Below are 23,296 nucleotides of genomic sequence, written 5' to 3' on the forward strand. Positions count from 1 at the left end.
TGAAGTGTGCAGAAGAGTGCATGTGGTGTGGGTGGCGCCTGAAACAGGATGCAACCAGCTGGTTATGCACTAGGAACACAGAACACGACTGACCACCTCCCATTCTCACAACATTCTCATAAGGCAGCGAGATCTTATTGATGGGCATCACCAATCAAATCATTCTTCGGTGAGAAGCCTGCTACACTACCTATGCAGCGGCATGCCCAAATGGTCCCACAGGGCTTATTACCTTATTCATCACAGCAGAATCGGCCATTGGCATATGCAAGGCCGCCAACCGGATTATCTTCGTATTCCATGTTTTATCATTTAGTCGGATACTGTTCTACCGAATCGAACTTTGTATCTTGATTTTAGTTGGCGGGAAACTGTGCTTGTCAGGATAGCAGTTCATCACTCAACCCACACTTTAATTAAAGAGGCCGGACGGATGGCTCATCATTATTTAAGTAGCCCTTAGTTTAGTAATAGGTTTGAAGACATTTGATTTCCCTGTTTGGGATTGCGCAGCATCAAGGACCGCAAGATGCCAGACGATTCGAAGTGGTTGCGAGATATCAGTGGAAACTTTCCGCTCCACATGACTGTGGTTTCCGGTAAGAATCCTTAAATATTTATGCAATGTTGCAGACGTACTGATGGAAGTTCAATTTTGCTAGCTATGCCTATTGGAACAAAGGTTCTATCAGCGGAATCTTGGGGCATATCGGCTTGGACAAAGACAGCCAAAATATGCGTCATATTGCCTGGAGACACTCCAAAACGTTACTTTCTCAAGGTCTGTACTGCAGCTTTCGTTGTATTTTATCAACGTACTCATTCACCATATAGCTAGCCACAGGCAAGGGAGCTCGGGCCTTGACAGAAGGCGAATTGCATTCTGCAAATTCAATCAATGAGCTCATCACTGGATTTGTGCCCAAAGCAGCTGGGTGGGGAATGTATCAGCAGGCAGAAGTCGCAGTTTACTGGTTCCTGGGTGACTTTCACGACATGGAACTTTCAAGAGCCCCTGAACCTATGCGTTTCACTTCGCAAATTGCAGAACTTCACCGCAGAGGGGCCTCTCCAAATGGGATGTTTGGGTTCCAGGTCGCCACTGTTTGTGGAGTGATGGTCCGCACAGTGACTTGGGAGAAGAGCTGGGCGGCATCATTCACTCATCAACTCAAAGACGTCATTAAGTATGATAACGAGGTTAATCCTCCCTGGCCAGAGTATGACTCGGCCTGTGAACAACTCATTCAGAAGGTCATACCAAGACTACTGGGTATTTTGCAGGCTGACGGACGAACCATAATTCCAACTTTGATCCATGGGGACTTATGGGAGGGTAACGTTGGCATTGATATGGAGACTGGGGAGTCCATTGCCTTCGATCCAGGATGCGTCTATGCTCACAATGAATGTGAGTTCGGTACATGGAGATGTCCCTGGGCTCATCATTTCAACGCACCAATTTACCAGCGACTTTATCAACGTCACTTTGAGCCCTCTGAGCCAGCCGAAGAATGGGATGATCGCAACCGCCTCTACAGCATCCGTGCTCTCCTAAATCAGGCGGCGGGGCATCCTGGGAGTGTTGCGAGAGAGATGTAAGTACCTCCAATCTACTGCCAAATCAGTGAACTTCAGACTGACTTATCAGTGCCTATAACGACATGCTGTATCTGTGTCAGGAGTATGCGCCATTAGATACCCTAGAAAGATATGATTCTGAGAAAGACATCACTGTTACTGGAGCACGCCCGCATGTAACCTTCCCTTAGCGATGTAGCAGAATGATATTGTAAACTGATTATTCAATATGAATGTGTTGTTTAAGAATGATCTTTCGTTCTCGACTTCCAGCATCCACGTGCTATGAACTTCTCTCATGCCAAGGGGGCGGATGTGCAGAGACGATGAATGCTACCTGTGATTTGAGATCCTCGATCATTGAATGTTTCTGCGCGATGGCCACGAACTGCTCAAGTATCCTGACACGTCTTGATTGGCGAGAACAAGCGCTCGTCTGTTGACAGGGCACCATCTCTGCCTGGATCTTATGCGTAATCTCTAGTGCTTGATGTATCAATACTGCAGCTTTGTTGAATGCAAGTAGTGGCATACCCCTGAGGACCATTGGGGGTGTTCCTAGACGCAGACCAGAACAATTGCCACCCTGGTCACCTGGAATGCTATTCTGATTGCAGATGATGTTGATCAATTCCAAAGCTTTCTCTGCTACAGCTGCATCGATCTTGCGGGGTCTCAAGTCGATGATGACCATGTGGGTGTCTGTCCCACCCCCGACGATGGTGTATCCAAGCTCGATGAGTGAAGCTGCGAGCATGCGGGAAGCCTCGACAACCTGCCTCTGTTGCTCTCGATAGACCGATGATTGCGATTGCCGCAACGCTACTGAGATTGCAAGAACGACACTGTAGTCGCGCGCGGCTTGATAACGAGGGAAAACGGTGCTGTTAATTTTGTCTTTCATCCAACTTCTGTAAAAGATGATTGCCCCTTTGGGCCCACAGAAAGACTTGTATGTTGTTGTCGTGACAACGTGGCAGTGTGGAAAAGGCGACGGGATTGCGCGACCGGCGACCAGTCCGCAGAAATGAGCCATATCACAGTGAAGCAGAGCGCCGACATCATCGGCAATCTTCCGCATGGTCTCGTAGTCTATCAAGCGACTGTAGGATGACCCACCCACGGTGATGATCTTCGGTTTATGCTGCTGTGCCAACTCGTGGAGCCCGTCGTAGTCAATGATCCCGGTTTCGAGATTGACATGGTACGCTACTGCGTTGAACTTAAAGGCACTCTCCGAAACCTTGCGTTTTGACGTTTGATGCCCATGAGAAAGGTGGCCACCATGTGAAAGGTCCATGTGGAAAAGTGTGTCGCCTGGCTCCAAAAGAGCGGTGTAGGTGTACAGATTAGCCAATGAACCAGAGAACGCTAATACAAGTCAGCTTGTTGTCAGTCGGAATCATGGTTCTGAGATTTTCTGAAACCTATCGTACCCTGAACATTTACGCCCCATGTCTCTGCTGACAGGTCAAATGTCTCCAGAGCACGTCGCCAGCAGAGCTCTTCAATTTCATTGACTATGTGTCTTCCACTATGATAACGACGATCTGGGTAACCCTCAGAGGCTGTTGTCTAACGTTAGAGCATTTATCACACAACATTCAAACAACTCAGTTGGGTCATGTGGTGCACAGAAAGTCCTTTTCTTACGCGGCAACGGTGCACCCAAAGCTTCGCGGACCGCGAGTGTCATGTAACTTTCAGGTGCGCTGAGATTGAGCGAGTTCATGTCTCGTGACATTTCCTAAGCATAGATTTCTGTCAGAAATCTTTCAGATCAGCACAAAGGGGTTCGGATCATGGCCCACTCGTCGTAGCAGCAAGGCTCCCTCCGGATCAGCCTGGCGTAAGTGCTGGAAGCGGTTCATCTGTACGGTTCACTCTGTTCAGCGCCTGGGTACGCAAGAGGGGAGCGTCTGAAATGCTCACATCTATGCCAGTATCCGTATAAGAACTACCAGTAAAATGGCTGTTAGCACGGCCATTGGCATGACTCTGGGGGCTGGCGAGTTGCGAGTCACGATTCATTGAGAAGGTTGGCCGATTAGCAGGAATCTGACTGTAGCAATGCAGGTAGTCGAATGTTGCTGAGAGGTCCAAGAAGCTATGAGCTGGCTGGAGGCTTTCTATTGAAGACCTATGTATACTTCGGTAGGTATAAAAGACAATCCCGCGGGTGAGTTTTAACCTCACACCTGAATATGTAGGCGCAAGCTCTGGGGTTTTCGCCGCAGTCACCAAAGCGACGTGAAGAGCCGCAAAAAGGTCCTCACTTCATGGCCTTGATCTCCTGCCTGATTAGTATAATGCTGTGCACCCGCACACTCTGCAGCTCGCCTTGATCACGCGAGCATCCAGGCCATTCTTGCAGATTTCGAAGCAGGCTGCGAGGAGCCTGTCTTAGGACTATGGCTTGGCTGACAAGGACCAAGATAAGGGAATATTAAGAAGTACGACATCGGAAAAACAGTGCCCCTTCTCTATGAATAACCGTATTTCACGCTGTACGTCATCAAAGTCAAGCCACAGCGATACCGGATGGGCCGCCAGAGCGGGGTAAATCAGACAGTAGCTGGTCAATGGTTATGATAGACCAGCCCTCTCTTCCTTACAAATAGTGAGATGTGATTTAGCAAGGTGATCTACACAATGAGACCCTCCATGCCCGATTAATTGAACAGCCTCGTCGTGAAGTTATCGAGAAATGGTGGCTCATGAATTGACGCCGACTTTCGAAAGCGATGATCCATCTCATGAGAACTTTCGGCTCATTGAGGGTGGATTCCCTCTATTCAACGCGGTTGTAGAAGGTCAGGCTGGAATCCCTTTGAAGTACGGATATGCTAACGAGGCCAAGCATTGCCGGCTGGAACCACTGTCTTGCGGGCAACTGACTACGGTGACCATTGCTCATGGTTTCGTATCGGTCGCATAGAGACGCGAGACCAAGACAATGAAGAAGTTCACTTCTTCACAAAGGTAAGTTTGTCAAACTACTTTAAATCGCCATCATGACTGAGGTCTTCTTTCTTAGTATGGCACCGGGGACCTCGGGAAGAACCTGCTTGGAAGCGAATACCAATCCCAATGTAATCTGTACTCGTTGATTCCGGACCATGTGCCAAAACCAATCAGCTGTGGGAGTCTGGGAATTTCAGGGTCTAACGAAGGATGCTTCCTCCTGACTCAATTCATCCAATTCGACAACCGTGATTTGCCGGATCCTGACTCGACAGGTGCTCTTATCGCTAAGCTGCACAGTGCATCCAAGGGCGCTTCGAAAAACTATGGGACAGCTGGCCGCAACTTCGACGGAATGTTGTGCTACCTGGAAGGGTGGGAAAAGCACTGGCATATCCTCTTCGCCAAAATCTTGTTTCAGGTTTACCACTACAACGTTCTAGCCAATGGCCTGTGGGAGGATCTCGACACTGCCATCGTCAAGGTCATACACCATGTTATCCCAAAGCTTTTGTCTTCTTTGCGCGACGGAAACCAAGGAATCGAGCCAACTTTCATTCACGGAGACTTATGGAATGGAAACTTTGGCACCGCGGATGACACTGGCAAGCTTTACGTATTTGACTCCAGTGGGTACTACGCCCACCACGAGATGGAGTTTGCCTACTGGAGAACAGAGCATCATCGAATGCACCAACAAGACTATTGTGGGGCTTACTTCAAACACTTTCCCCCAAGTGACCCAGCTGCTGAGTTTGAAGATCGTATGCTCCTGTATACCCTCAAGCCGCTTCTATTATATTCATCTATGAACCCGGGGCATATCACGAGGCAGAGGTAAGCAGCACATCTGCGAATACCACCGTACCGATGTCATCTGAGAGTCAACTAACATTGCGAAGAGCTCTGGCCAATATGAACTCCCTTCTCCGAAAGTATTATCCAGCGGGAGACATGGATATGAAGACAGATAGTACACTATTAGATATCACGAACGGAAGTCATTTATGGGTCCGGGATTTTCCTTCGGAAGTGGGCAGGTTCATCAACACTCGCAAGGCAAGCAAAGGGACCCCGTGATGGGACAGGCCAGGTTGGATTTGCTGACATGATGTATGATGTATGGAATTAATCGCGGCAAGGTGTGTTGGTGCCTTGCACACTCATTCAATCTTTGATGAATCTTACCTAAATCTAAGGAGTTTCCATATCGAACTACGAACTATCGCACTTAGTTTATACCGAAAGCATCTCAAATTCGTGATAGTCTTCCTCTCCATCCTCATCTGTTACGGACCGCACGGAAAAGAACACAATCAGCTCTGGAAGCTTGGGGATCGTGTTTAGTTGTTGTAGTTGTCTTTGTAGCGGACACCATTTCCAATGTTGTCACACCGCTTGTAGTTGAGATTTTACTCGTTGGTGGAGATGGTGGAATAGCCTTCATCCCAGCGTTGAAGTAGACGGTCGTCGAGCTGCTTGTGGACGTAGAGAATGCGGGATTGCTTCCAAAAGCTTAATGATGTGGGCTGCAAAACCTAAGCCGATGTTGACTAAACCGTAGGTTTCTAGGCTTTGTGAAAGTAAGGGACGTTTTTTTTTGGGTGCACAGGATGCTAGAAAGCCCAGAGAATAACATCAGACGGAAGCGGTCGTTATTGATTTGACTGATAAGTTGAAAGCAGCTCCCAAAGACCGGTTATTCAGACACTGTGAGAAATTGTGAAGCCTCATATCAGAGTTGAGGCAGCTAGAGGCCGCTCGCAGGTAGTTTGTCTGCGTGCTTTGCCTGTCGGATTGGAAGTCCACGACCGCGGCGTACGGCCGACTGCGCAGGGGCCAATTAGGGGCCCTATTTACGATTATCGTAGCCTGCCCAACCTACGGTTGGAACCTCCTTTTTACACCTGCGCAGAAATTCATATAGTTCAATTGATCTCTTCGTCAACCCACGGTTCGAACCAATTACCCTGTAATAGGGATACCAACATTGCCTAATAACCTGCCGCTGTTTAGCGCCGGTATGATTTATCGTTTGGGTGACATGGTCGTTTGGCTGAAATGCACCTACTTTAGTGGGTGATGAATGTCGAGTGCCCACGAGTAGCGTAATATCCGTTGCATCTCCGTTGCAAGTCCCGCTATTACCTCCGTCTCCGCCTCCGCTTTAGTGCCTCCGTTGCCAGTTACTGCGCATGGAACGATGCCGATCTACAACGACACATGTGACGTAGCTTAGTAATTCGATAATGTAACTGGCGGAAATATGCCCGGAACAACGGAGTAATGCTCGAGTAGCTGCGAACTCGCATCTTGACAACATTGAGACACGTTGCCGCGTTGCGGCTCGTTTCACTGCGCACTATCACGGTTCAACCGCTATGAATTGACAAAAACCATCGTGAACTCTAGTACAATTCCTTCGCGAAGTGTTTGGAAGACTCTGTTTCGTCACCCTAGGCCATAATCATGCCACGCGCCGAAGGTCAATTTCTAGTAGATTGGGATGATGGCGATAACGATCCTTTATGTCCGAGAAGCTACGGTAAGACAAGAAAGTGGTTGATCACCATGGTGGTTTCGCAAATGGCGCTCTGCATGTAAGATCTATGGTCACTAGAACCCCTAGGGGTCTGTGTCACTGCTAACACTTTACACCTGCAAAGCACATGTGCGAGTTCTATTTACACTTCAACATACCCCAACTTGGAGGCCGAATTTCACAACTCGAGGATTGTTTCGACTCTGGGACTATCAACTTTTGTTCTCGGTTTGTCGCTGGGGCCGATGCTCTTCAGTCCTCTCAGCGAGTTTTATGGGCGGAGGCCGATATACTTGATCTCGTCCACTTGCCACCTCCTTTTTCTGATCCCCCAAGCGACAGCAAGAAACATCACCACACTAGTTATCCTTCGCTTCTTGGACGGTTTCTCAGGGAGTGCTTTCCAAGCTGTATCCGCTGGAACCGTCCGAGATTTGTTTTCAAACGACGAATTACAAGCGCCCATGCTGCTGTTTTCCATATGTCCGTTCATTGGACCAAGCCTAGGACCCTTAGTAGGCGGATTCATTAACTATTATACTGGGTGGCGCTGGACGTTCTACGTTCTCATAATGTGGTCATTTGTACTAGAGCTGGGAATAGTCTTTCTTGTCCCCGAAACTTATCGTAAGCTTGATGACCCCCCTCCAAGAACTCGCAACTGACATGGCTTATTAGATCCCATTCTTTTACGGAACAAGGCTCGCAATCTTCGGAAAGAAACCGAGGATGATCGTTGGAAAGCAGCTTCGGAGATGCATTCCAAATCTGTGCTCGGTGCAGTTGGGATATCATTACTGCGGCCCATCCAGCTCCTCATTTTTGAGCCAATGTGTCTCTCTCTTTGCCTCTTCTCGGCTTTGCTACTTGGCATACTATACTTATTCTTTGGAGCTTTCCCTCTTGTTTTTAGAGAGACTTATGGCTTCAATCTCTATCAAATTGGCTGTAGCTTTCTGGGGATCTTGGTTGGTATGCTGCTGGGTATTGCCACCGATCCGGTATGGCATAAAGTCAGGATAAGACTCATTTTGAAGAACAAGGGCCAAGGCGAAAATGGAGATGGCAGCGAGCCTGAGTTCCGACTTCCACCCGCTATGTTCGGGTCTATTCTTGTTCCAGTGGGAATTTTCATGTTTGGTTGGTCCATGTACCCTTGGGTGCATTGGATAGTTCCCATCGTTGGTACAGCCATGTTCGGGGCTGGGTAAGTCTTGTTGAGCTTTGACATATACATGCAAGCGTTGGCGCCCTCTCAACAGTAGTTTGGACTAACACAATGTTCTTCTCAATAGAAACATCCTTCTTTTCACTGGTATCTGGACCTTTCTGGTGCGTAGCACATCTCGAGAAGAATTACCAAGACATAGAAAGTCACTAACAGAGAACAGGTTGAAGCTTATCCCAGGTATGCTGCCAGTGCGCTAGCTGCCAATTCTTTTGTCCGTTGCCTGGCGGCTGGTAAGTGTCCCCTGACGAGTTGCAGAGTCTTCGTACATAATTGACTGATTCCTTCATAGCTGCATTTCCGCTGTTTGGAAATCAGATGTACGTGAGGCTCGGGTTTCAATGGGCCTCATCACTTTTAGGCTTCTTGGCTATTGGAATGATGGTCTTTCCTTACCTATTCTTCAAATATGGAAAGCTTATTCGTGGCAAGAGTAAGTTTGCCGATGCGTCGATCTCTCTGTAAAATCTCTATATGAAGTTATCAAGCATTTTCACAATTCCACGATATGGACCTGTAAGTATAGACATCTAGACTATTGGTTCAAGCCAATAAGAGGGCAGTGGGGAAGGTTCATATTTCACAAGCTCTGAGCGATGATTAGTCTAATGGGGATGAGAGAAATTTAAGGCTCAAAATGCGTTATATTCATTGATACTTCCGCCTGGTGTCTTCTCTAAGTGTACCATGTCGGCTCGGGAATCTCGCCCAGCAGCTGATATCTACCGAGCTCACGATTTTTGTAAGACACAGGATCATGCAGACTGTGTGTCCTGATATCCCTCCAGAATCTGTCAAGGCCAACCTTAGTTCCGGTGGCTTTCGCGCCCGTCACCTCGAACACACCGGACGTAACCCGAAGTCCCGTGTCAGTTGCCGTGACCTTGACACTAGCAACCCACTCCGCTGCTTCTCCTCGAGCCTTTGCAGTGACCTTAGCCCTAGTTGATGGATCTCCAGAGTACTTGTACAATGCATCAATCTCGAGACCAGCCTTGTCGGCAAGTGCATCGGCTGCACGGAGGTGAGCTAGGAAGTTTCCGTAAGTGGACAGGATATAAAACTCATCCTCGGCCTTCTCCTTGTTCTGAAGTCCGCTGTGAGCATTTTATGGGTATAATTGATTAGAGCTGTTCTAACACTTACGTCACCGCCGAAGGGCCAGGCCCGCGTGTTTTTTCTAGTGTAGGCTGAGGCAAAATCCAACGCACCCCATGCAATACCGATGTAGAAGTTGCTGAAAACGAGTTGAATCCTGTCCCTAAAGTCAGATTTTGCTATTCAAGTGTTGAGAACTGGGTTCTTACGTGGGAAGAAGCAGACTTGCAAACGGGATTTTGAGAATCGAGTCATCTGGCTTTTTCTCGGCGGCATTCCATCCTAGTGCATCAGACCAGGGCGCAGTGACGTTCTCAATCTTGACGCTTCCCGACTCACTCAGACGCAGGCCAACATTATCCCAGTTGTGAGAAAAGATAATTCCCGGCTGGTCAGTCTTCACCAACGCATACAGGTGGTCATCCGTACCCTCAAGTACACCTTCGAGAACAGTCAAGTCGGAGATAAGTCCACCGGTGTTGAAGTTCTTGAAGCCATTGAAGATGACGTTGTCGCCGTCTGAAGTGATCTTGTGATCGCTGTCGCGAGGGTTCACGGCACCACCGACAAAGTAGTTGTTGGAAATGATGAGATCCTGAGTGCGGTCTGCCTGCTCAGAGCTGCCAATGACGTTGGCCGTCGTTGACCAGAGCAAATGGTATCCCAGAAGCATGCCAATTGATCTATTCCAGTACATCAGAAATTCAACTCGCAAAAGTACTCAATTTTCGGTCAAACTCACCCGTCTCCCTTGGCAACCTCGCGAATCACCTTGTAGCCGACGCTCCACGGCTGCTCACCACCGCCATACTTTTTCCATCCCAGGACTTTGAGAAGACCAGAATGCTTCAGCAGCGCAATCTCAGCTCTAGGTGACTTATTCTCCCTCTCACGCTGCGCGGCATCTACGGCTAGCACATCTGCAACGTCTTTGGCTCGCTGAAGCCACGCTGCTTCGTCCGCAGGAAGTGACGACCACTTCTGCTGGTACTCGTCGTACACTTTGGGGTCGGTTGCAGGAACCGAACGAGCGTTGCTACTCATTTTGTACGACCTATGAGATTAGATTCTTGGGTTCTCCGAAGGAATGGCTGTCTTGTCGCATGAATTTGGGGAGGAATAAAAGCGAGTAGAAATCCGCAACAGGCGAGAACGGTTGACTGACGTGTAAGAGGACTGGATGAATATTGTCTCCCTTCTATCTTTGATGTCAAATTGCGCCAACATGTATCTAAATATGCTCAAACACGCCCGCCCGTGCCGCCTCCGCAGTCTAACGGTTCAGCGATAGCCGGCACTCCGTTCCGCCGTCGCCAGTGGCGCGAGGGTCCACAGCTATGTTGTCATATGTCGCAATCGCAACGACTTAGGATGCGCGCGTGGGTGTACTTCGCACCTCCGCGTCTGGCCCCCAACCCCATACCGACAGGTAATGAGGCATGCAGGGATAAGGTCACATTGGAGCTTAACTACCTTTGTCCAAGGACAATCTCCTGTTCAGAAGACTTTCGTGATCGGGCAGATATTCTATCTGATGTTGAAAGTATCATTGTTTCGGCAGCTGCTCTGACTTGTCGCAGAGAGTTCTCGAAAGAGGGGTCTGCGAGCACCAGGATGGCACCATGTACGCTATTCTGCAGCAATCGCGGCATATCTTTGCAGTGCACCAATCAGGCTTCATTGTACAAGAATTCTATTCAATTGAGTTTCTGACTATGGACTGCTCTGAAACCCCGAGGTTAGTCGTCAATCTTTGTCACCTGTAACATCAATCCAGCCGGCCAAGGAAGATGGATGACAGAAGATGTCATGTCCCGTTATTTTGTTTTCCTCTCCCGCCAAATCGACTCTCTGAGATTTAAGGACTTAAATGAATATAAACAGCTGACACCTAGATTGAACCGTAGGATGAATGTTAATTCCTAGAGGAGAGACACAAATTTTGCAATTAGATAACGTCTGGTATCTACATTTTGACCATATGACTAGTGACTACCACTTCGATACAAATGCCCAATTCATCAGGTCTATCAATAAATTGCACTGTTGCCTCAATCTGGCAACCTACTCGGTCTTCTTCCGAGTCTTGGGGAAGTACTGAGAAGTATCACCCAATGGTAACTCTACCAAAGAGTCCTTTAGCAAGAGGTGGAAAGTCAGATACCTGAGTTGTGTTAGTTGAGCAAAATTGTTCTCTGCAACAGCTAGAAACCTACCATCCAACAAGCCCAGCGAGGAACGCGAAAACGCCACCACTCTTCTTCAATCCAACCGATGCGCTATCATGACCATCGGCAGCAGCAAAGTAGCTAGCAGCAACCAGTACGAAGCATAACTCAACGAAGATGAAGATCAGGATGTAAACGATATTTGTCGGTATGGTGGCGACTAGGTAGGCGAGAACGAAGACACTCCAAACTGCGCGAGAGTCATTGCGTTAGTCTTAAATTTTGACTGCAACGATTGATAACATCACTCACTGATCATGAAAAGTCCGAGAGCATTGTTCAACTGCTGGGTATCATCGCCATATGCTGCTGAAACCCCAAAAGAGGGAGTTAATATGGCACCGTAACCTGCGTAAAAGAGGCCTGTACGCTGATTGTCAGTCGAGGAGGCGTTGAAAGCCATCTCATTCGAGCTTACCGAAAGCACTGAAGACACTGTAACCAAAGCCGTTTCCTCCCGTAAGCTCCCACTGCGCAGATATTACTAGGCCAAAGGCAGCTAGAAAGAAAAAGTTTGCGATGTAGACGTTAGTTGTTGTCACTCCTCGCCACTCCATTAAACTCAGGGAAAGCGTCGTCAAGGTTGTAGAGAAAGCTCCGATCGGAAGTGAGGTCTATAGGCTTTTTGATCAGTCAACATGTTTGGAAGGATCGCAAATTCGCGAAAAGGGGTACTCACCGCTGCTGTAGGAAGCGGTCTTGGTGCAGTGAATCGAGGCCCATGGTTAAGCGTCTCGAATCTCTCCAAGGTAGGCTCTGGCTTGACAGACTCGACCCCTTTCTCGCTTGCCCCATTGGGGGGTGAAGAGTAAATGGACATTGTAGTTGAAGTAGGACAACAGACGAGAGAAATTGAAAGAAGGAAGACAACAAGGAGAGTTGCAGGCGCGGGTCTGTCTTTCGGATCCTTCAGCAGATGAATCAAACAGAACTTAGTTATGAACCCGACGACATGGCCCTGGTCTCAGTGAGTTTTCCGAAAATTTGCGCTATCCTTGCTCATTGCAATGAGACCTTAGAAAGCTCAGACTCGTCTCAATGAATTGATTGAGATTAAAGTTCGCAGATCTTGGTTCAATCCCACATCGCGCCATGTTGGGGTGGATGCAGCCATCGAAGCGTGGGGAAACCCCAGTCAACTGGGATCTGGCGATCTCGCCATTGAGTCGATAATGGTGCAATTGCCGCACTTGGAGAGGACGGGTGAGCGGCAAGGCACATAGCCTTTCCCCTCAGCACCACATGCCTCTTCAAGTGCCATGACTGGCTCCGATTGTATCAATTTAAATTCCGGCATGCGTCGTAATGTGGTATTTGGAAATCACGTCAGAGCTAGGCATAGGTTCGCCAATATCGTCAATTCGACGGAACTTCCTCCGCAATGTCGATCTGGATATATCGCGCAGAACGCGCCAGCATAGCTGCATCCTAGTAGATGCAGAATGATGGTTTGATATCTGCTGGTCACATCTCCTCTTCTGTCATTGTTGCTATGTCACCGTCCTTGATGATAGGATTTGAGAACCTGCCACTCTTCCGTTCCCCGTCTCCAAAGTGTGCTTGGTCAACATCGTTCAAACTCGATCTACTTCAGTGTTACCAGCTCAAAGTGAAAAGGGACTTGATCGCTTCTTGCAATCACAATTGACGTGCAGAATTGGCAGCCACAGACCCTACGGTTTTCACATCGTCGCAGCAAAAATGACCGCTCAACCACATCCCCTCAATAGCGACCCTGAACGACTGCTTTTCGCGTAGGTATCCCCTCCTCAAAGGTTGCAGACAAATAGCTAACTTGACAGATACTGGGTACCCAATGTCTCGGGTGGCTTGATAATCAGCAAGATCCCGCAGAGGACAAACTGGGACCTAGCTAGCAACGTCAAATACGCCAAGGCTGCGGAGCAAGCTGGTATCGAGTACGGCCTCACGCAGATTCGCTTCACGTCTGGATACGGTGCTGCAAACCAACATGAGTCTGTGTCCTTCTCTCAGGCAATTCTCCAAGCCACAGACACAGTGAAGATCATTGCTGCTATTCTCCCTGGGCCCTGGAATCCCACGACGGTGGCGAAGCAGATCGCCAGCATCGACCACTACAGCAATGGCCGCATTGCCGTTAACATCGTGAGCGGTTGGTTCAAGGGCGAATTCACAGCCATCGGCGAGTGGTGGTTGGAGCATGCTGAGCGTTACCGTCGCAGCAATGAGTTCATCCGCTGTCTCAAAGGCATCTGGACCGCACCCGAGGACACAGGATTTACCTTCGGCGGTGACTTTTACCGCTACAGGAACTATGTGCTCAATCCTAAGCCAGTCCAGAAACCTCATCCCGAGATCTTCCAGGGCGGCAACAGCGACGACGCCAGAAACAATGGCGCCGAGGTCAGTGACTGGTACTTCATGAACGGCAACGACCTCGATGGTTTCCGTAACCAGATTGCGGACGTAAAGGCCCGCGCGGCAAAGGTCGGCCGCGAGGACCAGGTGCGCTTCGCGGTGAATGGCTTTGTCATCGTTCGTGAAACAGAAGAAGAGGCCGTTCGCGTGTTGCAGGAGATCCAAGGCAAGGCGGACAAGGAGGCCGTCGAGGCGTTCCGGGCCTCTGTTCAGGAAGCTGGGGCCAGCACCTCAAACAAGAAGGGCATGTGGGCCGATAGCAAGTTCGACGACTTGGTACAGTACAACGATGGCTTCAAGACAAAGCTCATTGGTACTAAGGAGCAAGTTGCTGAGCGACTCGTTTTGTTGAAGAGTTTGGGTGTTAACCTAGTGCTCACCGCCTTCTTACATTACGATGAAGAGATTGAGCAATTTGGACGGGAGGTTTTGCCCCTCGTCAGACAGTTCGAAAAGGAGGGTCGTGGTAAGGACGCGAACCTTGAAATTGAAAGAACAGGAGATGTGTACCGTAAGAAATAGCATCGCAATACCAATTGAATATGGACTTGCTGCATAGGTTTGTTACAACATGACACTGTTCTCTACTTTATCTATGTAACACAATCTTGGATCACATCATTGCTTTAGACTTGCTCAAACCTTCAGAGCATCCCTGACGGCATTGTACCCCTCAAACACCTCTTTAGCTCGCTCAGGGCTTCTGATCTTGAACTGCATTGGGAACGGCAGAGGCTCCAGAATGACGTTGGAGTTCGTCGCCTGCGTATCAAACGTCACGTCCTCGCCAGTGGAGGGGCATTTCTTGAGGCTCATGTCAAAGGCCCAGCATACGCCTGCTCCAGCGACGAACATCTCGTCATCTACTAGGTTCTGGCCCAGGCATGTTCGACGACCCCACCCAAACGTATGCATGCCGACACCATCGCGGAAGTTCGGGTACCGGCTGAGAGGCTCCTGATACGTGGGAAAGCTGGGGTCTAGGTAGCGATCCGGGCGGTAATGTTCTGGGTCGGGGTACTTTTCCGGGACACGGTTGATGTTCCTGCAGTTGGGTCGCGTCAATCAAGGCTTGGTCAAGATCAGCGCGGGGTGACATACCACTCGCATGCAAGGATAATTGTTCCTTTCTCGATTCTCACGCCGCGGAATTCAGAATCCTGCTCGCATTGATGGGGAACCCCTGAACAGATGTAGTCAGTACTCATATCAACTCAAAGCTCCTCATCTCTGCAACAGTCTACTTACCAAGAGGCACCCCAGACCTCCACCGGAGGGTCTCTTTCAAACAAGCCCTTACGGTTGGAAGTTCGGCGAAGTCGTCACGAGTTGGCATCCTATCGCCACAGGCCCTGTCAATTTCCTCTTGGCATTTCTTTAACCACTCGGGATGAAGCGCCATGCACATCAAGAAGAATTGCATAGGCCCAGAAATAGTGACCACTCCAACAAGACACTGGAAGCCAAGCATGCAGGCTGCGAAGTCTTCAGCCTTTTCAGTCTGCTTAAGAGTCTCATTTCCACTCTTCTGTAGCTGCTCGAAGTACCGGTAGGTCCATGTGTCTGATGGCAAGTCTCCTCTCAGATATCTTGCCTTGGAGAGCCTGAATGTTTTCAACCACCAAGCACGCTGGTTCTTCTCGCGGTTCACTTCGTACTTGCGCCAAGGATTGTATCGAACGAGGTCTGCAATGTGCCATAGTGGTGTCATGGTGTTGACAATGGGGCCAGAGATGGACATCCTTGTCAAGGTCTCAATGGCACTCTCGCCATAGGCCCGTCCTTGTGTGGAGTCATCCCAAGCAAGGCGACTGATGATGCGCCCTGTCAGCTCGCGAGTGTTGCCGTGAAATTTCTCTGGGTCGACAAGGAGGGTCACCAGCCACCGCTTGACCTCGTTCTCGATATGACCATAGAAGTGATGCTGATGAGCAGCCGCCATAGCCGCATGGACCCATTTTCTTTGATGTTTCCAAGTGTCTGTTGATCAACTCAGCCTCGGGTCGATTGTCAAATTAATCATGGTTATTGTGTCACTCACCATGGCGGTCCATCAAAGCAGAGTATGCCGGACCCAACTTATGATCAATGAGCGCCCTGATCTGGGGTCTTCCGGCGAATTTGTTGCCATCTTTGATGAGGAGATCTTGAGCCATTCCTTCGTCAGAAATGATTACGAACTTCTGGCCAAGCATGCTGGTTTGATAGATTGGCCCGAACTCATCTGCCCATTCCTTGAGCTTGAGCCACATGGCAAATCTGGGCAAGTCATGTACACGGCCGACGACTGGGTATTGCTTGGGACCAGGGAATCTGGCAGGAGACTTGGATGTCTTGCCATCTACGGAGGTTTTTGTGGACCATCCTAGCAAGCGTCGGAGGGAAGAGAATAGGAAACCAGGCACCACTAGGATGCCAAGATAAAATATGACGAGAGTAAAGCTCTCCATAATGAGGCTCTCAAAGTTTCCTGCTTGAGAAGAGGGTGACAGTGAATGCTCTTGGGAGCCAGGAAGGGGAAATGGAGACAGTGGATGGGTGGCATTGCAGATAGATATACTGCTACGTGACTACCCGAGATTCCGAGAAGCAGTTACTCAACCTTGCTGCATGTAGGGCTGGCAAACTTGCCGGAAGACCTTTGGGTGGGTCGACTTGGTCGAGACCATCCAAAGTTCCTTTCTGTGAAGAGATCAGGATTTGAATGTCATCGGCATTCCCAGCTGAAAGTGCGGGAAAACAACAAATGGGAGCGTTCAAACGCACTTCATCACGCCGGAGACCGCATAGCGATGCTTGTTACACGGCGCGACGTGTACATGAGTTCGATTCGGAACGCCTTAAACGGGCATCAAAATCTTGCGATTGCCTGCTTTCGGAATGGAATCGCACGATATTGACTCCGTGAAGTCCGAAGCAGAGCGAGCTATGGGTCTGTAGGATAAGCCTCCCTCGCATCTGTGCTTCCTTTCAGCCATGAACATCGCCGCCAAGTGATAGCTTAGCTCTAGATGCTCGCACGTTTCGTCGCTGACTTCCCCGATCTGGCAAATAGACGCCCTGAAAGGTGCATCGGCCATTCTTGTGTAAGCAAAAGATGGCAGCCTGTTGTTGCGCTCAGATTTATCGCTGAGGCAAATCAGTAGGGCGGGATATGTCTCAAGACCCCATTGACAGGCTCAATCGTTCCGATGAGAGACCTGCAGGATTTACAAGCAGGGATAGAAAAGACGCCTGCGCCGCATGGCAGGGGCAGTGTCACATCGTGACTTGGCCACAGCCAATTCCGTCTAGGACCCTTGACACCATCCAGAGTTGCGCTAAAGGTCTAGCAAAATATTCCGTCACATGCCTGATTCTCTCACTTTGTTTACGTTTATCAACTTCAGATTCTTCTCTGGTTATACTAAACTAATTCAAACATGACGTTGGAATTTTCGAGATAGCTTGTACGAGATTGGCTCGTTAAATTCGTCCGAGCACGCGCGGGAACGAGCCATCAGGAGCGCGGGTATGCACTATAAGGGCTTACTACGTGCACGACATGACACTGTACCTGTAGTTTCGTGCCAGTGAGAGTCTCAGGACGAACTCGCGCTTTTGACGCAGTAAGATACGAGATTGGACAGTAGTCTGCTAAAACAGGCGGCACTCTCAGTGCCGTGCTGACATGCAGTCATGGCGCCCGATGCCCCGCGGGGCAAAGATCGCCGAAAGATACTTCTTAACCTGTGGGGGCGAGCCGCTTGAAATGTTCATTGGGTTGTGTGAGATATTCAGCGACTGGCTACATCAGATGTCATCCCGCATGCTAGTGGTTGGACACATCGGATGACATCGAACTCGCGAGATCGCGAGACGGGACGAACAGACTGGTCGCGGAAGCCTCCCGCGTCGGCGCACGCGCCAGGCAGCGACTCCCACTCTAGGGGGTAATTGACATGAACGAGGCAGAAGGAAGCAGCTGCAAGGGGGGCCAGAAGTCTAGGTAGCCGGTCCAAATCGCAGTCACTGTGATGCCAGAATTCGGAGCGGGGACTGGGGAAGTCCGGAGATGTGGAACCTCAACGTTCTTAGCCGGGGTTTTGACAGCGGGATTGCCCCATTGGTTCGTGGGCTTTCTTAGTGTCTTTAATTCTCAACGATGTCTTGAAGCCACATTCAACTCCATACGAGAAGATTCGACTGTCGCGATCTTCCTCAGGATTGGACATCCCGCGAGAGCTCGCCACACAAGTCGGCTTCTGTCGTAATTGTGCCTTATCAGCGTCATTTCCATAAACCCTGTCCACCTCAAAAGAGTGAAGACCACGTCAATACGAGACAATTGACATTAGTTTCTGTATTGACGACGCCTTTTTGCTAGACAGAATGCGTTCGGCATTTCTTGTTCTCGAAAAAGATTCAAACATGGTAGGCACAGGAGATCACGAACCGGATCCGGCTCCAGTTCGATCTACTTTATCTTGCGCCTCTGATTGGGACATCCGAGAAGGAAAAGCCACTGTATCTGATTGAATACAAGCTTCTCAGCTCCAGTTGATCACCTAAGTCTCTGGAACAAAATCCGAACAAGCTGCCTGATGTCTCTCTCGAGGCAGCCCCAACTTTCTTCGCACATCGAAGCTGGCCTGGGTTACATTGGAATCAGCCCAGAGACGCCTCGTAGCATGCAGACAAAGCGACTAGCAAGGATCTGGCATCTTTAGAATCAACAAACCACGGCTTTTGATTTACTTCGCAGTGCTCAAAATTTCAGTTGACCACAACTGTTATGTGCCAAGTAGCTCGCTGCATATCCCGGCTGTATGTGCCACCAAGCTACAAGTCGGGGACTAATGACTATGTACCTTCCAAGCAAGGCTCGAGTGAGATAAATATCCTGATTTCTATCGCTTTCCGTATAAGCGGGTCAAGCTCTTTCGAGAACGACGGCCAACGGAATTCTCTTTGTTCGGGACGCAAGCCCAAGTGACGGACTATGTACTTGTGATACGACAGGAATGAACGGAACCTCTATCCGCACTTTCTCACTGTGACACAATTCATGCATGGGCTGAGTTTTCTAAAGTAAATGGGCGCATATACTTGCCGAAACGTGCTTCCGAAGGCGTTCAGAAGTGGAAGATATTTTCGAGGACTAGAAGACTGTCGATCACCCTTACCTTGCACTCTAATTTCAACTAGAACCGCGGGTATAAATCAGGTCCTTCGGGCCCGTCGGTTCGGTCATACTCTCAGGTCAGACATACATATGTCTTGGCTCTAGGGTGGGTTTCTTTGCGGTATCAAGCTGCCACTCACATTTGTCTCTACATCTGATAACAAATTACCACGTCATTAGTAACACAAAGTTGGAGGAGGGGTTGATGCATAAGACCGTGGACTGGTTGAACTTTCTTAGGACGGACACCAGCACCACTCACCCACTTACTATAGGATGTACTTGATTGGAGCAGTTTTCGCGAGGGACACTCTCCTTTTTCGTCTTTTGCTACACCAGAGGCCCCATGTGTGCCAGCTCGAGCTGTTGGGGTCGAATTTGCTGGCCAGGCTGCCGGATAGCAAGAAGCGGCTGACTTTGAGGCAGGAGATATCGAATGAGCTCCGCACCAACGCGAATGCACACTTCATACTCCATGTAAATACAACTCTCATACTCAAATTATGACAATGCCCATCTATATTGCCCATTCAGGGCATTCTTCGTTCCTTCTCTATAACGATTGCTCGCAGAGAGCTAGATGGTTCTCAAATTCCTCCTTTACCTTATTCAGGGCTGTCCAGCAAGATCCAATGTGGTGAACACTAAGAGTGTGTCTTCTTCTCCCAGCTGTTCAGAGTTAGAACTGTCATGTAAGGGGGCAGCCGGCGTGTAACTCACAGGTCGAGGAACAACTTCCAAAGAATAGAGAACAACACGCCCTGAAGACCGTTGGCCAAGATTCGGGTCTTGAGGCCACGTCCGAGGAAGCCGAGGAAGCCTTCTCTTTGTATGACGATCTTTGCGGCTTGGGCTGCAATTTTGGCGAGGTTCCAGTCAGTAAGACAAGCACATATAGAATGTTTGACAGGGTTCATCAGGAGAAGCGTTGACGTACAGTACGATATCTGCGTGTCGTTGACTTGTCTGTAGGTCTTTACCACTCTCAACGAGTTGGAAACAGAATCAGAGATGACGGAGGCGCAGAATCCAATGAAAGCAAGACGCAAAAGCCAAACGAAGATGTCACTCTTGTCCGGTTCGGGAATGTTGGCGGAAAGGTAATTGTACTACCAACGATCGTTAGTTTTGACTTGCACCTGCAGTGTAGGAAAAGTCTTGAACTGACGGTGCCAAACCAAGGATAGTGGCCGACAAATGTGGCGGCGGCAGTCGCAAAAGCTCCCCACCACAAGCTACCGATGCCATTTGTCTTGACGCGCTGTCTCAAAATAGCGGTACCCTTCGCTCCCTGGGCCTGCAACGTCGTCTTCAAGGTATCGATGGGAGTTAAGATCATGCGGAAGGCAGCAGCACTTCAAAGTCACTCTACATCAGCATTCGTTCTAATGATGGCTTTACGGTTGAGCGAATAGGATGAAGGTATTGAAAAGCTTACCAAAGAGAGGCAAAGATGGTCTTGATGAGGGTAGGGAGCTGATTCAAGAACGAATTCGACTCGAGGAGAGCAAGGATACCTGCGTTAGCGGCAGTGTCGCCGAAGCGGGAGACCGGTCCTTTTCACAGATATGTGAGCACAACTCTGACATGATGGCGTCAAGAAAAAAGGTGCATGCGCCGCATACCCTGAATCAGTGCGGCTCCGATTCCCTGGTAGTACCTGCGCACTCCTCCATCTTCATAAAGAGTGCGAGTTGCCTCCCTGAAGCCAGATCCAAAACGATACTGATAGTTCATGATAGTTCGGATGGGCTAGTGGTAATATGCAATTAGTAACGTCCCTACTCACTGGCAACAAAGCCTCGTCTTCCGCCTATTCTCACTCAAGTACGTACCATGAGTGTTAAAACTTGCAAGACCATAGCCGCGGCACCACTCAAGCCACCACCTAGAGCTCTCATAAGAGCTGCTTTGAGGTCAAACTAAGTGATAATGTGTCAGTTATTGGTTTGCTTGACCCATCGTCCAACCGACTTACGTTAGTATCTTTGGCATCAATCCAGCCTTTGATAAAGACAGCCAGGACGAAGATGGCGAGAACTGCCCAGAACGCCCGCCATAACCACCAGCCAGTCGTCCTCTCTTTCTTTTCCACGCCATCCTGGCCCGTGATGAGGGGCACCTGCTCCGGATCTTGAATGCCTTCGTTGGCTCTGTTATCGTCGTTCCGATGCTCTACCGGCTGCTGGCTTGATCCGGCCTCGGCGGATGTCCCCAGGAGCGGGGTCCGCTCGTCCGACTGCTGCGGCTGGCTTTCCAAGTCTTTTTTTGCTGCCATGGTTCCAACTCAAAGATGTTGACACTACCTGGTTCTGCGGTTGGTATCTGTGATTGTGTCGTTAACGTTGATAAAGGAAAGTCGCGGCTCTCGGGGGCTCTTACTAATTGATAACTGTTTTGCTATCGCGTGCATGCGGGGGGTTATCGCGTGCTTTGAAATCCGTGGACGCCACACCTTATTTTCAGCCACATCCAACTGTCACAGGGGTCAACTTGGGATGATCAGGGAAGTCTTGACATCATCAATCTCATGCTCGGATTTGGTGGAACATTTTTCGGTGGCTTGTCAACTGGGAAATCATTAATTCAATCTAAAGCGCCAATACATTCTCAGGACTCAGTAGACAGCGTTTCCTAGTACCGTCACCCCACGTCTGGACGGACTTCCAAACTCCTGTCGGCCCCGATCACGTTTCCTCCGAATCGAACCTCAATGACCTTAGTAGAGCGGTATGTTGACAAGCAATCGCTTAATGGATTGACATGTGGTGAGCAGCTTGCTAGCGGAAGGTCGCCTCTGGCCTTTATTAAGCCCCCATTGACGCAGCATGGTAACTAAGTAAGGTACATGGAAGGAACCTAATAATCTGGGTCCCACGGTGCCTCATCAGCTTTCTCCTGCCAATGATAGTTAGGCCACCGAGTGAATCCGTCGTAGTGGGAGTTGCGAGGCTCGGCTTTTGCATCAGGGACATGGTCGTGGAAATGAGATGACCACTTGGGATCATTCGTATCCATGCCCTTGCCTAGATTTTTGTACGAGATGAGAAAAACGATGCGACTTCCGTCCTCGGTGTCCTTCCATTCGTACTCGTAATTCGTATAACAAGACTCGCAGTGCGTGATCGATATGTGGTTTTTGGGTCCATATCGCGGCTTGACGGCTGGGTTCCAAATGTCGCGAATTTTCTTCGCCGGATCGTATCCGTACCCTTTCGAAGCGCGGTATGCGTGAAGTTTGCTCTGATCGGAAAGGAGTCCATCGTAGTCGAATATGAAGGGGTATGTGTCTATCCAGTCAACGTGTTTGCAGCATGTTGTAAGCTCGGCTCGTTTGAGAATTCCAGCGGCGAATCGAACTTTATCCTTCGTCTGGTTTGGGTCGCGGCAAGCAAAGAGTCTCGTAGTCGTCTTCACTAGCAAATCCCCTTCGCTTGACACCCTACATTCAAAGCCTTGTTGGACGTTGGCTTCCTCTCTTTTATAGCAGTAACCCCAAATAGTACCCGGTTCTAGGAGTATTGATTGAAAGAAGCCCCTTTTATCGCGTTTCGAAACTAGGAAGGCCTTGACCATATTGAAATGAAAATCGTATGGAAGGTAGGGAGACGACAATCTCTGGTGCTGGTCCTCTGAGACTGCTTTGACGCAGGGGCGATCTGATTCGGTCAGCGCCCAACTTGAGCTGTGGTCGACTGGCGGAACCGATAAGACGGGATCATGGAAAATCTGACAGGGCAAACAAAGAATCTCCCTGCGTGTGTTGATGGCGTCCCTCTCTAGTAGCTTCAACAGATCCAGACGTTCACTAGACCCCCGATTTAGCCAAAACTGCTCGTTTGACATGATTGCCAGCATTCTTTTGCTCGTCAATGCCAAGGCCACGCGTTCGGCCATACTGAGGTGTTTGGCGATGGCCAGGTGCAGTTTGAGTGGCAGGGCGTGATCGAGACCGGGTCCTAAGTCCGGTTTCTCCTTCTTGGGGTGACTCGGCAAAGCTTTTATCCATCGAAGGAAGCGGCGCAAGACTAGAGGCTGCGCCGGATCTTTTTTCAGCCCATCGATAGACTGCGAAACTTTGGCGTTCGAGT

The 23,296-nt window shown here is 49.4% G+C and overlaps 10 protein-coding genes across 10 annotated transcripts; 4 read left to right on the plus strand and 6 right to left on the minus strand.

Annotated features, from left to right (window-relative positions):
• Positions 1-619: 619 nt before the first annotated feature.
• On the plus strand, positions 620-1,772 carry CABS01_06518 (uncharacterized protein; the record flags this gene model as incomplete). The annotated part of the gene is made up of 3 exons (XM_060539884.1): positions 620-781; positions 835-1,598; positions 1,652-1,772. The coding sequence occupies 3 exons, from the start codon at positions 620-622 to the stop codon at positions 1,770-1,772; spliced, it is 1,047 nt and encodes a 348-aa protein (XP_060404421.1).
• A 92-nt stretch (positions 1,773-1,864) lies between these two features.
• CABS01_06519 (formate) lies at positions 1,865-3,612 on the minus strand (the record flags this gene model as incomplete). Its single annotated transcript, XM_060539885.1, has 4 exons — positions 1,865-2,952; positions 3,018-3,149; positions 3,235-3,328; positions 3,466-3,612. 4 exons carry the CDS (start codon positions 3,610-3,612, stop codon positions 1,865-1,867), a joined length of 1,461 nt encoding a protein of 486 aa, XP_060404422.1.
• A 676-nt stretch (positions 3,613-4,288) lies between these two features.
• CABS01_06520 (uncharacterized protein) lies at positions 4,289-5,625 on the plus strand (the record flags this gene model as incomplete). The annotated part of the gene is made up of 4 exons (XM_060539886.1): positions 4,289-4,394; positions 4,442-4,563; positions 4,619-5,382; positions 5,448-5,625. 4 exons carry the CDS (start codon positions 4,289-4,291, stop codon positions 5,623-5,625), a joined length of 1,170 nt encoding a protein of 389 aa, XP_060404423.1.
• A 2,436-nt stretch (positions 5,626-8,061) lies between these two features.
• On the plus strand, positions 8,062-8,835 carry CABS01_06521 (uncharacterized protein; the record flags this gene model as incomplete). Its single annotated transcript, XM_060539887.1, has 5 exons — positions 8,062-8,294; positions 8,383-8,419; positions 8,479-8,548; positions 8,608-8,748; positions 8,804-8,835. 5 exons carry the CDS (start codon positions 8,062-8,064, stop codon positions 8,833-8,835), a joined length of 513 nt encoding a protein of 170 aa, XP_060404424.1.
• Positions 8,836-8,991: 156 nt separating this feature from the next.
• CABS01_06522 (acyl-CoA dehydrogenase domain-containing protein) lies at positions 8,992-10,457 on the minus strand (the record flags this gene model as incomplete). Its single annotated transcript, XM_060539888.1, has 4 exons — positions 8,992-9,402; positions 9,462-9,570; positions 9,623-10,096; positions 10,156-10,457. The coding sequence occupies 4 exons, from the start codon at positions 10,455-10,457 to the stop codon at positions 8,992-8,994; spliced, it is 1,296 nt and encodes a 431-aa protein (XP_060404425.1).
• A 1,020-nt stretch (positions 10,458-11,477) lies between these two features.
• On the minus strand, positions 11,478-12,461 carry CABS01_06523 (uncharacterized protein; the record flags this gene model as incomplete). Its single annotated transcript, XM_060539889.1, has 5 exons — positions 11,478-11,577; positions 11,630-11,831; positions 11,894-12,004; positions 12,060-12,255; positions 12,321-12,461. 5 exons carry the CDS (start codon positions 12,459-12,461, stop codon positions 11,478-11,480), a joined length of 750 nt encoding a protein of 249 aa, XP_060404426.1.
• Positions 12,462-13,342: 881 nt separating this feature from the next.
• Positions 13,343-14,563, plus strand: CABS01_06524 (methanesulfonate monooxygenase; the record flags this gene model as incomplete). Its single annotated transcript, XM_060539890.1, has 2 exons — positions 13,343-13,395; positions 13,444-14,563. The coding sequence occupies 2 exons, from the start codon at positions 13,343-13,345 to the stop codon at positions 14,561-14,563; spliced, it is 1,173 nt and encodes a 390-aa protein (XP_060404427.1).
• Positions 14,564-14,677: 114 nt separating this feature from the next.
• CABS01_06525 (cytochrome P450) lies at positions 14,678-16,491 on the minus strand (the record flags this gene model as incomplete). Its single annotated transcript, XM_060539891.1, has 4 exons — positions 14,678-15,086; positions 15,143-15,224; positions 15,290-16,021; positions 16,083-16,491. 4 exons carry the CDS (start codon positions 16,489-16,491, stop codon positions 14,678-14,680), a joined length of 1,632 nt encoding a protein of 543 aa, XP_060404428.1.
• A 3,358-nt stretch (positions 16,492-19,849) lies between these two features.
• CABS01_06526 (uncharacterized protein) lies at positions 19,850-21,483 on the minus strand (the record flags this gene model as incomplete). Its single annotated transcript, XM_060539892.1, has 8 exons — positions 19,850-19,874; positions 19,926-20,058; positions 20,143-20,314; positions 20,374-20,560; positions 20,644-20,761; positions 20,831-20,957; positions 21,041-21,127; positions 21,184-21,483. 8 exons carry the CDS (start codon positions 21,481-21,483, stop codon positions 19,850-19,852), a joined length of 1,149 nt encoding a protein of 382 aa, XP_060404429.1.
• A 581-nt stretch (positions 21,484-22,064) lies between these two features.
• CABS01_06527 (uncharacterized protein) lies at positions 22,065-23,051 on the minus strand (the record flags this gene model as incomplete). The annotated part of the gene is made up of 1 exon (XM_060539893.1): positions 22,065-23,051. One exon carries the CDS (start codon positions 23,049-23,051, stop codon positions 22,065-22,067), a length of 987 nt encoding a protein of 328 aa, XP_060404430.1.
• Between the last annotated feature and the right edge of the window lie 245 nt (positions 23,052-23,296).

This window comes from Colletotrichum abscissum (genome assembly GCF_030869225.1).
Source record: "Colletotrichum abscissum strain IMI 504890 chromosome Unknown Scaffold_13.1, whole genome shotgun sequence".
NCBI lineage: Eukaryota > Fungi > Ascomycota > Sordariomycetes > Glomerellales > Glomerellaceae > Colletotrichum > Colletotrichum abscissum.